The following is a 17,801-nucleotide window of genomic DNA, read 5'->3' as shown; positions in this document are numbered from 1 at the left end:
AAAAACATTTCAGTAAATTATTTTTTTACTATTTATTTATTTATTTAAAAATAGACTAGATAAATATTTGAAAAAAATTGTTTATACATGGGAAAAAATTGCATACAAATAACTTGTAATATTGTTACATACATACAAAAAAATGTCGTTTTCTAATACAATTAATTTTTTTTCAACAAAAAAATACTTTAAATAATAATTATTAAAAAATTTTTGTTTAATAATATTATTAATATACTATATAGTAGTAAACTGTACGAAATAGACTTTATATAGAAAAATATATAAATTTATATATATATTTAAAATGTTTTATAGCTTGAAATATGATATATATCTATATATATTGAATATATAAAAATTACAATAAATTTTCACTAATATTAAATTGGTTTTACACTTCTTTTTTAAATAGGGTCACAAAAATACGGTATATATATATATATAAATAAATTATTTAAAAAAATTTAAATTTTAAAAACAAAACAAAATTATTAGAAAATACTATTTACGGTAATATTATATATATATATATATTTATTTTTAATGGAAAAGTATAGACAATATATAGTGAGAGGAATGACTTTGTGTTTTGTTTGGGGGGGTTAAACGGTTTGGGGGATTAAAAAAAATTACAATACAATCAAATTTGATTCACTTATATAGTGATATCTATATATAGTGATCACCCGGAAAATAAAACTTACGATATATATAACAAATAAAAATTATAATAAATTAAATAAAATTAATTAATTTAGTTTTCAGTTAACAAGTATAGAGAGAGAGAGAGAGAGTGATTGTTGCAAACTGTTGGCTGATTTTTGTTAGCCAAACCACATAAGCGCCACATCATCATCATTATTACCACCGCTACAACTATCCCTCCCTGTGCACCAAAACAAACAATCCAAGACATCCTAGGACAGCATACTAAATAAACAAAAGTATATATATATATATATATATATAATAAGCACTGGTATGTACTGTTTGGTAGTAGTAGACATACCTTGAGTTTCGGATAATCATTCATCAGTATCGTAACGTAGCCAACGTATGGACAGTATCTATGTTTAGTAATAAAAAAAAAAGTTTCACATTTTATCTCAACAAAAAAAACTTCATTATTATTATCTTTGACTTAACTAACCCTTTGGCTCTGCCGATGATATCTTTGTGTTCGAGCCAGTGCTGACCGGGAGCGTAGAGGCCCCGGTCGTGGGCCTGATTGTTGTCGCCTTTGGTCAACACTTTGATGGATCCGTCGGCTCTATCGGGTGTTGGGTCGCGGGGATGGAGAGAGAGAGAGAGAGAGAGACGGTAAGTATAAAAAAAACATTTTTTTAAATACTGAAATCAATATACTTTTCGTGCAAATTGAGAACCCGATGAACAATAGGTATCTCCCGGTCTTTGATCTTGAATACGACAATATCGCCGACACGTATGGGATCTTCGCGATTGTTGGTCAGAAATAGTAGATCGCCACGGTAGAAGGCCGGCTCCATACTACCACTGTTTTTGTAATGGATGGATGGATGGACGGGTGTATAGATGGATGATATATATAGTATGATTGGGGGGTAGATTAGGTTAGACATTAAAACGGGTGCCATATAATGATGTACATACCTGAGCACTACAACAATGGGCGACTCGCTGCCGGTCATTACGATCAGGCCTTTCCATATCATTAGGGCAGTGGCCACTATCATACCGAAGTTGAGGGCCTGGTATAGCAACTGCAGTGTCCAGTTGGTGGGGGACGGGGGTTGGGGGTTGGTTGGATCGGTAAATAAAAGTTTTAATTATATGATAATTATTTTTTTGTTGGCCATTCATATTCATACCTGTCGTTTGTTCATTTTGGTCAGTTCGGTGATACCGAGTGTGTCCATTATCGAAACCATTGTGTGTGTGTGTCTATGTCTGACTGTCTGTATTGCAGCAAATAGTTGTTACACTAAATTACAATTAAATTAAATTTGTTTTAAAAAAAATAAATAATAAAATTTTTATTTGTAAAATCACACAATATTTTTGTTAGTGAAACACGTGTATAGTTTTTATTTTTTTATGTCTAATGTATATAAAAAACATACTGTAGTTTAAAACAAACACATAGACAGTACAGTAAATAATGTATTGAAAATGTTTGAACACCTGTTGTGTTGGCTTCAGTGTAAAGCCCAGTCAGTCAGTTAGTCAATGAATATATTGTATATATATATATATTGTATGATATATTATTATTAATAATACAGTATGTATTCAATTTATACACACATATGTTATATAATAAACTATTGGTAAATAAATAGTATTTAAATTAATAATACTATTAATAATTATAATATGATATTGTTGTTGTTATTATAATATACTGTATTAATACTGTACTGTAGTTTATATTAATACAGTGGCCATACAGTAAAGCCAACAACTAATAACTAATATATATGTTTTGTGGCCAATACTTAAACGACACGACTGTCACACTATACAGACGTGTGTGTATATGTATGTGTGTGTGTGTATGTATATGTGTGTGTGTGTATGTATGTGTGTGTGTGTGTGTGTGTGTGTGTGTATGTRTGTGTGTGTATGTATGTATGTATGTATGTGTGTGTATGTATGTGTGTGTGTGTATGTATGTGTGTGTGTGTGTATGTATGTGTGTGTATGTATGTGTGTGTGTGTATGTATGTGTGTGTGTGTGTATGTATGTGTGTGTGTATGTATGTGTGTGTATGTATGTGTGTGTGTATGTGTGTGTGTGTGTGTGTGTATGTATGTGTGTGTATGTATGTGTGTGTATGTATGTGTGTGTGTGTATGTATGTGTGTGTGTGTGTGTGTGTGTGTGTGTGTGTGTGTGTGTGTGTGTGTGTGTGTGTGTGTGTGTGTGTGTGTGTGTRTGTGTGTGTGTGTGTGTGTGTGTGTGTGTGTGTATGTGTGTGTGTGTGTGTGTATGTATGTGTGTGTATGTGTGTGTGTGTATGTATATGTGTGTATGTATGTGTGTGTGTATGTATGTGTGTATGTATGTGTGTGTGTGTGTGTGTGTGTGTGTGTGTGTGTGTGTGTGTGTGTGTGTGTATGTATGTGTGTGTGTGTCTGTGTAGGTATGTGTATGTGTGTAGGTATGTATGTCTAAGTATGTATAAGTGTATCTACCGGTAGTACAAACACATACAAACTTTGTACAAACAGTACTGTCTGTGCATAAGTGGCGTAACCCCCCAATATCTAAAAAGTATTATAAAACAATTAATTATTGCATATACAGTATATATATATATTATTATATACATAACAATTACATAATTAGTATCAAGGCTATTTGATAAAATTATTATTATTATTATACTTTATACAATGTACATTTTATTATTATTTAAAAAAATTAAATAGAAACAAAACTTACATTGATCAATTTATTTTTCTACAGTACATATTAGTGTGAGAAAAGTATCAAATAGAATGTTACACACAAATAATTTAATTATTAGTAAATGTTCCCCTTTTCCACCCATTGATATACTGTACTAAAAAAAAAAATTACAATATATTTATTTATTAAACACCCCTTTATTTTATATTACGATAATACTAAATAAACGTCACTTTGTTTATGAATGACCCATTGAATGACAATGTTTTAAATAAAATATTGTTTTATTATTTAAAAAATTATTTTTTATTTTTTAATTATTATTATTATTACTAACTGTTATGTCATTTACCGGCGGCGACAGTGTTGTTGTTGTTGTGGCCACCGATGACGCGGCGGCCACTGAGGCCGTCAATGAAAAACAATATTTTACGCGCGACCTATCACTGGACAATTGTTTGGCCGCCGCCGCCGATACCGCCACCGTTGTTGACCTGACCGTTGACCAGCGCTTTATCGGCGACGTCGGCTGTGTTGTATGGGACGCGGCACTAGTTCTGGCCAAATACTTGGACCGTCAATCCAGTCGACTTGGCCTACGTCGGCCAGCACTGGTGGTCGAATTGGGCGCCGGTACCGGATTTTGTGGCCTATGCGCTGCAGCACTCGGCGCCCGTGCCGTTATTACCGATCTGGCCGATTGTGTAGATCTAATGGTCAGAAATGTTAACAAAAATCGCCTGCTAATCGGCGATCGGGTAGCCGTTCACGAGTACGATTGGGCCCAAACCGCTGGTGGTGACCAACAACTAGCCGATGAACAGTTGTTTTTTGGTCACAATATCACCGAAATTAACTACATATTGATCTCCGATTGTCTATACTATGCACAGGTATGTCAAATAAATAACTTTAATTTTTTTTATTATTGTTGTAATACTACTAATAATAAATCACTTTTTTTAAAATTACTAACAGAGTGTTAGACAACTGTACGATACGGTCGACTGGTTGTCATCAAAGGGAGCAACTGTTTTGATGTCATACGAGGACAGGGATGACAAGCGGCCACTGGTCGACAAGTTTTTTAAAGTTTGTTTTTTTTATTTTTTGATTTGTTAGCACTAATTGTTTGTGTGTTTTGTTAATTATTTTGTTTGTTTGTTTTAATTTGTTTTTTTTTTAGTTAATTAAATCAAAATTTATTGTTAATGAGATATCCAGTGATGAATTACATGCCGACTATCGGTCACCAGATCTACATTTGTTTGAATTGAAACAAAAAATTATTGAAATTTGTTAGCAATAAAAAACAATTGTAAATATATTTTTCTGTAGATATAATTAGCATATTATACTGTATATATATAAATAAATACAGGCAATAATAAAATGTATAAATTAATTGACTTATTGTACGGGTATATATTATTTTAAGTAAATATTAATTATTATATATTATTCGAAAAAAAATAAATAAATAAAACATTTTAATTACCGGTAATAATAAGTAAATTTTCTGTTTAGTTGGAAAATGTATTTTTTTACATTAAAAATAACTCAATTATAATAAATATATCATATATATATATATATATATATATATATATATATATATATATATTTAAATACACTACACTATAAGTTATTGTTAAATTTAATACAGTATTTTATAAGTTCACCAAAAAAAACATAACCAGAGGACATATTTCGCAATTTTGAAAATTTTTTATAAATATTCAAAAAAAAGATAAATTATAGTTTAAAACATATTATTTCAAACAATATTAGTAAAAAAACAGTATTGTGTAATCAAATATCAATAAAATTGATTATTTTTCTCTATAAAACTATATAATTTGCATAATGTAAAAATATAAAGTTACATAAATTAAAAAAATAATAATTTTTACATAAATAATTTTTTATCTTATATTAATTATTTAATATTAAACAGTTTTTTAAAAAAAATTATAATAGTTATTTACCATAAAATAATTGTGCAATATAATTGTTATGGAATGTAGAAAATTAAATATAATATATTAATATATTTATTTTTTTAAAAAACATAATTTAATTAATTTACTGTAATTTAAGAATTTATGATTTATTTATATATGATTATCGGTACGTGAATTATGTTTAAAATAATTATATAATTTTTACTATAAGATATACTGTATGTAAATGTCAACTACAATAATTCATATACGAGTATATACATGTATATTATATCATAGATAACATAACGAAAAATATTAATTAATTTATATATTTAAAATTATTCAAATTTAAAAAAAATTATTAAATAATAGAGTTGTTGTTTATATATGATAATTATTATTGAGTTATCAGATTATATTATACTGTGTATATATTAATAAATTATACAATTATTTTTACTATTATTCAATATATTATATAAACTGCTTGTTAGTACAAGTATAATAATCATATATACATACACACACACACACACACACACATACATACATACACACAYACACACATACACACATACACACATACACACATACACACATACACACATACACACATACACACATACACACATACACACATACACACATACACACATACACACATACACATATACACACATACACACATACACACATACACACATACACACATACACACATACACACATACACACATACACACATACACACATACACACATACACACATACACACATACACACATACACACATACACACATACACACATACACACATACACACATACACACATACACACATACACACATACACACATACACACATACACACATACACACATACACACATACACACATACACACATACACACATACACACATACACACATACACACATACACACATACACACATACACACATACACACATACACACATACACACATACACACATACACACATACACACATACACACATACACACATACACACATACACACATACACACATACACACATACACACATACACACATACACACATACACACATACACACATACAAAAATAAAATAATTATTTATAGTACTTTTTTAGGTAATAGTAGTAATAATACTACAAAAAATATTAATTATTTATAAGATATATTGGAATTAAAGGTCAATACATTAATGCTTATAAATAAATAAATAAATAATACAATATATACAGTGTAGCTAATTTAATGTTAACATAATTAAACATACTGTATAATAAGGTATACAATGTATATGTTTAATGAGTTTTGTTTAATTAAAACTATTAACTAATTTATAATCTAATTTCCACACACACACACATCTATTTATATATTTAATTTTAGAATAATGTATATTACAGAATATATATATATATAACTACAGAATATTCTGTATACAAATGTAGTATATATTTTAATATATAGTATTTTAATAGTATATATATATATATCGGTATATATTGTTTATACATTATATACAATACAACTATAATATAGTAATAAAAATTAGCGCAGAATCGGAATTTTTGTACATAAAAGATAGAATCAAACTGTATATTACTAGAAATAAAATAATCGCATACATTGTGTTAAAAAAGATTTTTATTTTATTTTTAAATATATATATTTATATTATGTATCAGTGATTTTGTCGGTATATAACTATATAGTGATTTTTTCATAGTTTGAATAAAAATATCAATAAGTTTTTTTTAAAAAAAAGCTGAAATTTTTTGTTATTTTATTTGATTGAAAAAAAAAGTTATATACTATATTGTAAATACTAATATATAAATTTGAAATAAATATTTAAACTATGTTTATTTTCTAATAATAATAATAATAATAAAATCTAGCCTGTAATATTGTATATGCAAACAGTTATTTATTTATTTTATTGTTATAATTATAAAATTTATAAATAATGAATTATTGTGACAAAAATTTTGTCGATAAATTTTTAATCAAAATCAACAATAGTAGTGTTGTTAATGATAAAAACATTACATATCTATATCAATATCTAACTCCAATATTATTAATAGGTAATATAAATTTTTTGTTGGTTTGTTTGTTGTAATAAACTATTTATATTAAATAATTTTTTAGAATAATTTATTAATTATTAAAAAATTTTTTTTATTGTAGACACAGTAGATTTTTTTTTATAAAAAATAAAATCAAATCAAATATTAGTTTAATAATTTGCCCAGATTAGATTTTTTTTTGGTTATTATATTAACATTAGACTAACAAGTTATTAATAATAGCTAAATACAATATTTACATTAAAAAATATTATGCTATATTATACTATGTATATACAGTAAATACTATTTACAGTATATAATAAATGCTATCTATTTAAATAAAAAAAAAATAATTATATCCAGGTTGTTTTATTGGACTCATATTGAACACACTGTTGCTAATTGTTGCAAACATGCGGTGTCGCAATCAGTCGCCAATTTTCCGATTGTCGTTAAACTTGGCGGCTACCGATGCCGTCAATAGCTTGATAGTGGGAACCGGCCTATTTGTCAACTCCTATTTGCCCCGTGTGTTCAACGTGTCCATCAGCAACAACTGTACAATACTGGTGTTGGAAATATTTCGGTTGTCATCGTTGGTCGCATCGGCACTGCATCTGTTAGCTATGGCTTTCATCTACTACAGAGGTGTTACCAAACCATTGCATTACAGGTATAGTTAATTAAAATAAAAAAAATTTGAAAGTAAAACATGTTATTTAAATTTGAATTATTTAATTGAAATTTTTTTTAAAATTATTTTTTTTTAAAAGGTTTACTATATTTTGTTCAACACATCTCAAGCGTAGTCTATATTTGGTATCATTAATGTGTTGGACAATACCTGTCCTAATATTTAGTCTATATTTTTTCAGTATCCCGTGTCAAGGTATGTGTATTTTAATAAAATTATATATATATATATAGATATCAATAGTATATATTATGTAATATATATTTTAAAAATTTTAAATGAAATTAAATTTTGACTATAATAATAATAATAATAATAATCAATTATTATTATTATTATGAAACAGTAACTATATCAGAAACATAAATATTTTTAGAAAATTTCTATAAAATTTTATGATAAAAATTAATAATTAATTTTTATTATTATAATAATAAAAATTTTGTATGAAAATATTTAAATCTAAACAAAATTTGTCAATTAATTTGATATTAAAATGTCATGTTAGATATATATATATATTAAAAATTAGTTTTAATGTTACAATCATCAACTGATAGACATAATTATACTGTATATAAAAATTTTATTATTTTAGGTGTTGTATAGTATGTATGTATGTATGTGTATGTGTGTGTGTGTGTGTGTGTTTGCGAGTGTGTGTATGTGTATGTGTGTCAGAATATTTTTGTTAAAAAATATATAACACATTTTTATAGGACTATATTTAATGATCAGAAAATAAATCAATATAAAAAATAGATACTTAACAAATAGTGAACAATTTGTTAGCCGTAATAAAAACTATTTTTTATATAATATAGATAAAGAATTTAGTGTCAAATATTAAACTTTCTTTTTTTCCACAATACTCTATATATATATATATATAGTTATTATAAGTATTATAAGTTATATATAATACATAAATATATAGGATTTTGTGTGTACTATAATTTTTTTAGCATAAAAAATAATAATAATAAAAAAAACACTATACAATAGTAAATGCTTTATACAATAGATTGTCAATAAATAAATAAATAAATAAATTGAGAGAGAGAAAGAAAGAGAGAGAGAGAGAGAGAGAAAACGTGACATAATCTGATTACTAGAAAAAAATAAAATAAAATAATTTTAGATTTTAACAAGGTGATAAGTAAATAAAATGCATTTATATAGAAAAATAATTTACTAAACTGAGAAAATAAAAAAAAAATCAATAGATAATTTATGTTAATTTACTTATTTTTTATGTACATTGCAAATTGTTTCAATAGTTATTTTACAATAGAATTGTACAAATATTTTTTATTTAAAAAAATAAATAAAATATTTTTCTCTATTCAACATATTATAATAATGATTAGTTAATAGTATTATTTATAGTAGTATAATAGAAATAGTAGTGGTATTTAATATATTTGATTTAAATTATTTAGATATTTAAAAAACCAAATAATTTAAATAATGATTGTACTAATACATCAAGCAATATGATTTACAATTAAATTATTAATTAGTATAAATTATATACATATATAATCATTATGAATAATATTATTAAAATAAAAAATTGTTGTTATTTATGACAATTTATATATTATGTTAATAGTCTCTTCATTAAATAATTGATAAAAAAATTAAATTAATTTTTTACTTTTTACATTTTAAAACTAATCTAACAATTAAATAGTATTATATTAATAATTACTTTTAAACAAGTGGATTTTTACATATAAGAGGCTTATAATTTTTAAAATTTATATATATATATATATATATAAATGTATATATATATATAAATGTATATATATTTATAAAAATCTATTTAATAACTTAAAATTAAATAATATAAAAACCTAATTAATTATGAAACATAAACTTTACTACTACTTATGATTAAAAATAGCAAATATCATATTCACGGATCTATTATTATTATTATTATTATTTATTATTTTTATTTATATTTTAATCATCATTTTGAATCATCAAATGAAGTTCAGTTTATAATTTATCATTTTATTGTACAGTAGAGTACAGTATATAAAATATAAACTAATACGTACTGTATTATGATATTGTATAATATTAAATTCAAAAATTTGTTCAAATATATAACTTTATTATTATTATTATTTTCCAAAAAATGCATAGTAACCAAATATTACAACATTTGTGTTTTACATTTTTAAAAAACAACATATTGTACGGAAAATATATAATATATTTAAATATTGATTTGTTTTATACTCTGGGGTTATCTTTTTTTTTTTTTTAAATAGACAAACTTTAAAAATATATTATTTTCAAACATTTTTGATTTTTTTTGTAAAAGAATATCAAATAATATTTTTAATTTAGTTAAAATTTTTTTTAAAAAACATCACAATATACTGTATTTAAATACTGTATATACAGTTTATATATATATATATATTGTTTCAATAGTTATGTCATAATAAGATTAATAAGATTACATTTATTTAATAATATTCAAAAATTAAATTCAAAATTGAATTTTGTTTTAAACCTATATTACAGATACTGATATATCTTTTATCTTTTTAGATTATTTATTGAAGCATTTATTAAATAAATGCTATTTAATTATTTATTTTTAAAAAATAATAATATTTTTGTATGTAATTTTGCCTAAAAATATAAAAATTATGTATATGTATTATATTTATATTTTAATATTTCATTAATTTGTCATATATAGAGGATTTAAAATATTTATCTAATAGACTATATTTAAAGTATATTTTTTGAAAAAATTTATATTATTATTATTATATAATTTATATCACACTTAAAATCTATTGTGAATACTCTGCATAATATTTATTTCAATACTCTTATAATTACTTATATTATTAAAATATTAACAAAATGTAATTTTATTTTTATTTTTATTTTATATTGTTTTCATACAATTTTTCATACAGTATATTTATAGTCTTAAAAATCACGAAATATTTTATATAATAAAGATATTTTATATTTTTAAATATATATTATATATATATATTGTATATAAAATTACAAGAAAAATAAAAATAATTTTTATTTTTCATTTATTTGACGCAAATCACTGATTCATAATACGGTATTGTAGTACACAAATATGTTGTATAATATAATACTGATATTATTTAAGTAAATGATATATATATATATAAACCTTAATTTTTTCCACAAAATTCAATATAATAATATGATATAATACTAATATAATAGTATTATTTTATTTTATTTTTTTAAATCTCTAAAAATAGATATAATTTAGGTGTTAACATAAATACTATTATATAGAGACTAATATTAATATATTTTTTATTCTAGATAAATAAATAAATTTTTTATTATTATTTTATTTTATCATAATAATTTCATCTTATTTAACGATAATAATAATAAATTGCAAAAAAATAAACTATAAATTATATAAGTCTATATAAGCTTGTCTTATGTTTTATGAAAATATTTTTTTATTAATAAAGATACTACTAATAATATTGAAATGAAAAATACATTAAATCTAAAATAAAATTTAAGATTATTATTATTACTATTAATATGATATAAATATAGTATAATATAACAAAAATAGCTGTAGTTATTAAATTCATTCAATTTCATCCCACATATGATAAAAATTGTGTGTTTTTTTGTTTGTTTGCAATTTAATTAGCTTTTCAATCGGCAAACTGTGACTACATTTTTATGCTATCGTTTCGCTTGAGGACAACAGTGACCGTAATTTTTTTGGCACCACTGCTGGTAATGTCTGTCCTGTATTGGCGTATATTTTCAATCATACATTGCCGCCGCCGTCGGGCCGCCGGTTCAACTACTACTACTACTACGACCTCAGTGACGACCAACAGTATCGGTGCAGTCATTAATCGTAACGTTTTGCTAGATATCGGCTGCAGTGCTGATGTCGACGACCAGATTGTTAGCCGAAAATCCCTACATATAGTCAAAAGCCGACAAACACTAGCCATTAGGCGATCGCCAAATCGGTCGCTAAGTGGTCATCGGCGCCGATATTCAAGCAAAACAGTAGTCACAACACTGTCTATATTAGGTATGAATAAGTTAAACCAAAAAAAAAATTTTTTTTTATTAATTTTAGTTTTTATTGTTATTATTGCATTTTTAATACTGTATTAAAAAACAGGTACTTATGTTATATGTTGGATGCCGGGAGTTGCCTATCTGGCCCTGACCTGTCTGGACGGTTGTCCATTTCCGCTACTATCGCTGGCCGACGACACCCGTATACTAATTGGCTTTACTGTCAATGCATTGATTATATTTAAGGCAATTATCGACCCATTTATCTATTCATTTCGTATGAACGAAATTACTGCACTATATCGCAGAAATCGCTATAATATAAATAATAATAATAATAATAATAATAATAATAATAATAATTTAAGTAATACTTTAAGTATAAATAATAATAATAATAATTAAATGTCATCATGATTTTACAAAAAAAAATTATACTGTATATATATATATAAAAAAATAAAATTAAAAAAATAAAAGTTTCTTATCTTAACATTTTATCAACAAAAAAATAAAATAAAATGTATAAAAAATAATAATAATAATAATAGTTTATTTATTTTTGTCTATTTTCAAAAGTGTCAATGTACTCTATTTGTTGCTCAATTATATTGTATAGATATATATATATATAATTTATATATGTGTTAATTATTAAAATATTTTAATAAAATAAAATAAAATAAAATTTATTTATTTTTATGATAGAAATTGTGACATATTATTATTTTCTAACAATATTTTTTGTTGTTAAATAAAAAAATACTATTATTTAATAATATTAATATATTATTAATATAATTTTGTTATATTGTATAAATAATATATTGTTTATTATAAATTTTGTTATTATTGATTATTATTGATTATAATAAATATTTTATTATTATCTTATTTTAATAATAAAACTATAAAAAAAAATTTTGGTAAGTACTATACATTGACATTTAAACTAATTTATTAATGCAAATAATTATGAGTTAAACAAAAAGTTAGCAATTATTTTTTGTTTTATTTATTTAAACAATAATTTATATTTAATATTATAATTTAATACAAATCTAAAGTTAATAAATCTAAATGTTATCTATATTTTTAAAGATTTTTTGTACAGTATGTATGTATGATTATGATACTCATAGATAATGTCAAAATTTATTTTTATTTTAAAAATTATTATTAATTATATAAATATGTATAAATTAATGCTCTATTACTTTTTGCTAACTATAGTATTACAGTTTTTTTTAAATAATAAATTTATTGAATATAAAATATTAAACAAATTACATTGTGTATATCATTATATATGATTAATTTATATTTATTAAAATACTAATAAATAATAATAATACTATTGTAATACCAGTAAAAATTGTTTATCTATATGACTATCTCCTCTATTTTATTATTATTAATATTTTTTAAAACAAACAAAAAGCTGTTTAAAAAACCTATTTTTTAAATATAGAAAAAACAGTATATTTTAACAACAATTTAAAAAAAAACTAAAAAAAATGTATTTTGTACATTATACATTTTATTAATATATAAAGTTTACGTACTTTATGTAAAAATAATTTTTTTTTTCTCACATTACATATACTTTATTTTATTATTATTATTATATTTATTTGCATTCAAAATACAAACAAACAAACAAACAGTTTATTAATTTATATATTATATGTGTTTTATTACAGTTTAACAGTTTATTTGATGCAATCAATAGTGTATTATATTTTGTAATACCAGTTAAAGACAAACACTTTTTTTAGATAACATGTTGTCTGTAATAGCCGTCGACTGTAATCAGCTGATGATCGGCCAATACGATTGTAAGCCGCCGGTGATTGATGTGGACACTCAACAGCCAGTATCGTGCAATCGATCCGATCGGGCATACGTTAATTGTACGCTAGTTGATGGACTGGTATGCCGGGCAACTGGTCGGCCAGAGTTTGAACAGCCAATCGACTGCCGACATACTAACGGCTATTCGCACGAAACGGCACTATTGTTGTCCATTTTTTTGGGTATGTTCGGTGCCGATCGGTTTTATTTAGGCTATCCCGGACTCGGACTACTCAAGTTTTGTACCCTCGGGTTCCTGTTTTTGGGCCAATTGGTCGATATTATATTGATTGCACTGCAAATTGTCGGCCCGGCCGACGGTTCCCACTATGTTATCAAATATTTTGGTCCGAAATTGGATATAATGGCCTACAATACGGCCACCGATATTATCTACGAAGATAACTGGCCTCAACTGATGAACACCTGATGAAGATCCTGATGCCGGGTGCGGGGAGGGGTGGTTTTGGTGGGGGCGGTGGCGGGGGTTTAATGTATAGGATATATAATATATACGGTATATAAACTTGTATTTGTAATTGTGTTACAGTTATTGTAATCACTGTTTAATACTTAGCCGTTATTAATACTTGTATAGTATATATATATATATATATATAATTAACAAATTATATTTGATATCATATTTATATACTGTTTTTAAAAAAATAATTTTTTTCGTGTAAATAGTTATTTTATTTTAGTTAATTAATTAATATTGTCTTAATTCAATGTATTTAATTTGATATAATGTGTAAATAATAATTGATTTATCGCTCTCTCTCTCTCTCTCTCTCTATCTATCTATCTATCTATGTCTCAGTTTTTCATTAGTCATGTAAAGCCATAATTTTTGTTTTGTATTATTATTATTAATCAGTAATTTTGTAATAAACTTTATAATAATAATAATAATAATAAATATTGTTATATTTGATATATGAAAAATTGGTTATTATTAAATTTATTATAAATTGGTTATATTATGATAATTATTAATTTATTAATATATACAGTATACTACAACATTAAATATAATTTAAATATAATTTTGGTTATTATTTGCAGAAACTAGAAATATATAAAAAAAAAAATTGTTATTAATAATTATTTTTCTTTGTAAATATTTTAATATAATTTAATTACCAATTGATAAGTGAATTGATTTATTATAAATAATTTCCAACAATAGAAACCAATTCGGGGTTTTGCAGTCAATTCAATCAATGTATTAAACTTTAAATATTTTAAATATATATATATATTGAATAATATAATAATTTTTAAATATTATAAATATTAAATATAATTATTACCTTTAATTTTTTAACTATGGAAAATTGTTGACAATTATGTTTTAATAATTTTGTATTTAAATTATACATTAATTTATATGTTTGTTTAGCACTGGTTTGGACAGTACTGGCAAACTGTACCAATGCGGTCAATATTAGGACATAAACTATAAAAATACCGATCAATACAATTGATAAATATTGATAATCATCCATAGATTTTATGAATGTTATGAAAACACATGAAATAACTATTAGACAATAAACGCAATTAAATAGCAATGTTGTCGACCATAACTGGTTTAATGTAAAATTTTTCATAAATATTAAACTATAAAATTGATGAAAATATAGCAATTTTCTGGTTATAGCTAATCTTGAAAACTTTTTATTATTATTGTCTAATAATAATAATAATAATTGTTTGATTTTTCTATTAAGTATTAGTATATCATAGTTTTGATACAAACAAATAATAGTAAAATATAACATATAATATATTTGAGCTATCGATGAGATACCATATAGTTTGACATATAGTAGACACCAAATTATGCCAATTGTTATCAATTGAATCCATGATGAATAATATAATAACATACCAGTGAATGGTAATAAACCACATAATGTATAGATAAATATTATTATTAGTCTAGAAATTATCATATAGTATCTAGTACAATTATAATCATATAGATTAGGTATACAAATATCAGTATTATATAATAGTTTTTTAAAATTATTTGTAAATCTATTGAACTTATAATTGCTATCATATTTTATAATTAAGACAAATATCAATGTAAATAGTAGACACAATTTAATTAACTTGAATTGTATTGTATTACTCCAATCACCAAGGTAAATATGATATTTATGATTATCGATAAAATAAAATGATAAAATTTTCATAAATTCCAAACATATCGATAAATTGTAGATAATATTTGAACTACTATTTGATATATGTTTATAGTATGGATTATATTTAGGATATCCTAATCGATAACAATTTTCGCCCAATAAATACAATAGGATATCATATGTTTTTATTTTCATTGTTTTAAAATTTTTTTTACTAAAATAAAATATTTTAGTTTCTAAAATTTATGAATAAATTTTCAAATTCAAATAACATCATATGTATTATAATAAAATTACAATATACTCGGTATATTTATAACTAATAATTAATAAACTATTTTTTGAATACTTTACAATTATTAATTAAACTAATTAGTTTCTATATTAGTATAATTATTGAAAAACAATTAATACTTATACTTTAAAAAAATAATAAGCATAATACTTTTTAATTATTATTATTTCTAATTATTAAATATAATATATTATCAATATTTTATATTGAAAAATAGACGAAAATAGTTATAATAATTATTTTGTCGATATTATAACTATTATTGAAAGCATTTATTATTATAATTATTATTTTGTTTTTACTTATAATACAGTAAATATTTTTTCCATTAATAATAATTATGAATTATTATCAATAATAATAATAATTTCATTTTAATAATAAAAACTTATAAAATTGATAGCAGTTTTTTAAATAGCATGTAAAGTTATAATTAATTATGTTAATGTTTATTGTTTAGTATTATAATTGTAAATTTTTCAAAAAATATTTTCAAAAATTTTAATGTATAGATTAGACTCTAAATACAATTGTTGATATTTATTGAAATAATATTTAAAACTTATTTATTTGAATTAAAAAAACATTTTATTTTTATGAAAACTATTTTTTTTCTGAAAAAAAATTAAATAACAGTAAATCTTATACTAGAGTTAAAACAAGTAGAAGTTAGCATAGCATAGATTAAATTAATTGGTGCCTAAAATATTAGATTATAAAATATAAAATTATAATTAAATAATATAAACGTAAAAAACAAATTGACACAACAAATTATTTATTAATTAAAGAATATATTATATATTAAATATAATTTAATTATAAAAACTAAAAATAATAGGATTTTTATTGTTGGAAATTATTTATAACAAATCAATTGGTAAATAAATTATATAACATTAATAAAATTCATTTTTTATAAAATTTATTTAGTTTTTGCATATAATTACTATAAAAAAATAATAATAAACAAATTATATATTTTTCTATAATATGAATCAATAATAAAAATGTATATATTATTTAAAAATCATTTTTAAAATTAATAGTATTTAAGAAAATATTAATTATAAACTTAATGAATAAGAAAATCAAATACAAAATTAGATTTGACTATTAGTAGAAGTTAAGTGTAATACTATTCAATTGTATATATTAATAATAATAATAATAATAATAATAATAAATTATTAAATTTTTCGATCAACTAAAACACTAGATTGTATTTTGTTTTATTTTTTTAAAATATCGTACATTTTATTTTTTGTAAAATAAACTACTTACA

General features: G+C 22.8%; 4 protein-coding genes across 5 annotated transcripts; 3 read left to right on the top strand and 1 right to left on the bottom strand.

Moving 5' to 3' along the window:
• Positions 1-509: 509 nt before the first annotated feature.
• On the bottom strand, positions 510-2,122 carry LOC128961670 (signal peptidase complex catalytic subunit SEC11A-like). Of its 2 annotated transcripts, XM_054307940.1 has the most exons (7): positions 2,106-2,122; positions 1,854-1,966; positions 1,636-1,745; positions 1,369-1,518; positions 1,154-1,273; positions 1,013-1,070; positions 510-933 (listed from the first exon to the last, which is right to left on the bottom strand). In XM_054307940.1, exons 2-7 carry the CDS (start codon positions 1,911-1,913, stop codon positions 880-882), a joined length of 552 nt encoding a protein of 183 aa, XP_054163915.1. In that variant the 5' UTR covers positions 1,914-1,966; positions 2,106-2,122; the 3' UTR covers positions 510-879. The 2 variants fall into 2 exon arrangements, with proteins under 2 accessions (XP_054163915.1, XP_054163907.1); XM_054307932.1 differs by lacking the exon at positions 2,106-2,122 and having other exon boundaries at positions 1,854-2,079.
• Positions 2,123-3,650: 1,528 nt separating this feature from the next.
• On the top strand, positions 3,651-4,744 carry LOC128962820 (protein N-lysine methyltransferase METTL21D-like). Its single transcript, XM_054309224.1, has 4 exons — positions 3,651-4,289; positions 4,375-4,488; positions 4,583-4,662; positions 4,735-4,744. Exons 1-4 carry the CDS (start codon positions 3,738-3,740, stop codon positions 4,742-4,744), a joined length of 756 nt encoding a protein of 251 aa, XP_054165199.1. The 5' UTR covers positions 3,651-3,737.
• Positions 4,745-7,838: 3,094 nt separating this feature from the next.
• LOC128962810 (5-hydroxytryptamine receptor 1A-alpha-like) lies at positions 7,839-13,916 on the top strand. Its single transcript, XM_054309214.1, has 5 exons — positions 7,839-8,098; positions 8,199-8,314; positions 11,820-12,218; positions 12,312-12,521; positions 13,912-13,916. Exons 1-5 carry the CDS (start codon positions 7,839-7,841, stop codon positions 13,914-13,916), a joined length of 990 nt encoding a protein of 329 aa, XP_054165189.1.
• Positions 13,895-14,659, top strand: LOC128961282 (TM2 domain-containing protein CG10795-like). Its single transcript, XM_054307503.1, has one exon. It carries the CDS (start codon positions 13,992-13,994, stop codon positions 14,490-14,492), a length of 501 nt encoding a protein of 166 aa, XP_054163478.1. The 5' UTR covers positions 13,895-13,991; the 3' UTR covers positions 14,493-14,659.
• Positions 14,660-17,801: the final 3,142 nt, after the last annotated feature.

This window comes from Oppia nitens, unplaced genomic scaffold (assembly GCF_028296485.1).
Source record: "Oppia nitens isolate AA-2021 unplaced genomic scaffold, nextdenovo-longstitch-racon4-pilon3 scaffold14_pilon_pilon_pilon, whole genome shotgun sequence".
NCBI classification, from domain to species: domain Eukaryota; kingdom Metazoa; phylum Arthropoda; class Arachnida; order Sarcoptiformes; family Oppiidae; genus Oppia; species Oppia nitens.
This window is presented reverse-complemented; position numbering and strand designations above follow the sequence as displayed.

Coding starts and splice junctions, on each gene's coding strand:
- LOC128962810 (XM_054309214.1), top strand. CDS start 7,839: ATGCGGTGTCGCAATCAGTCGCCAATTTTCCGATTGTCGTTAAACTTG. Junction 8,099..8,198: donor ACCAAACCATTGCATTACAG/GTATAGTTAATT, acceptor TTTTTTTAAAAG/GTTTACTATATTTTGTTCAA. Junction 12,219..12,311: donor CACAACACTGTCTATATTAG/GTATGAATAAGT, acceptor ATTAAAAAACAG/GTACTTATGTTATATGTTGG.
- LOC128961670 (XM_054307940.1), bottom strand. CDS start 1,913: ATGGTTTCGATAATGGACACACTCGGTATCACCGAACTGACCAAAATG. Junction 1,746..1,853: donor CCAAAATGAACAAACGACAG/GTATGAATATGA, acceptor TGGACACTGCAG/TTGCTATACCAGGCCCTCAA. Junction 1,071..1,153: donor ATCATCGGCAGAGCCAAAGG/GTTAGTTAAGTC, acceptor TACTAAACATAG/ATACTGTCCATACGTTGGCT.
- LOC128961282 (XM_054307503.1), top strand. CDS start 13,992: ATGTTGTCTGTAATAGCCGTCGACTGTAATCAGCTGATGATCGGCCAA.
- LOC128962820 (XM_054309224.1), top strand. CDS start 3,738: ATGTCATTTACCGGCGGCGACAGTGTTGTTGTTGTTGTGGCCACCGAT. Junction 4,290..4,374: donor ATTGTCTATACTATGCACAG/GTATGTCAAATA, acceptor AATTACTAACAG/AGTGTTAGACAACTGTACGA. Junction 4,489..4,582: donor TGGTCGACAAGTTTTTTAAA/GTTTGTTTTTTT, acceptor TTTTTTTTTTAG/TTAATTAAATCAAAATTTAT.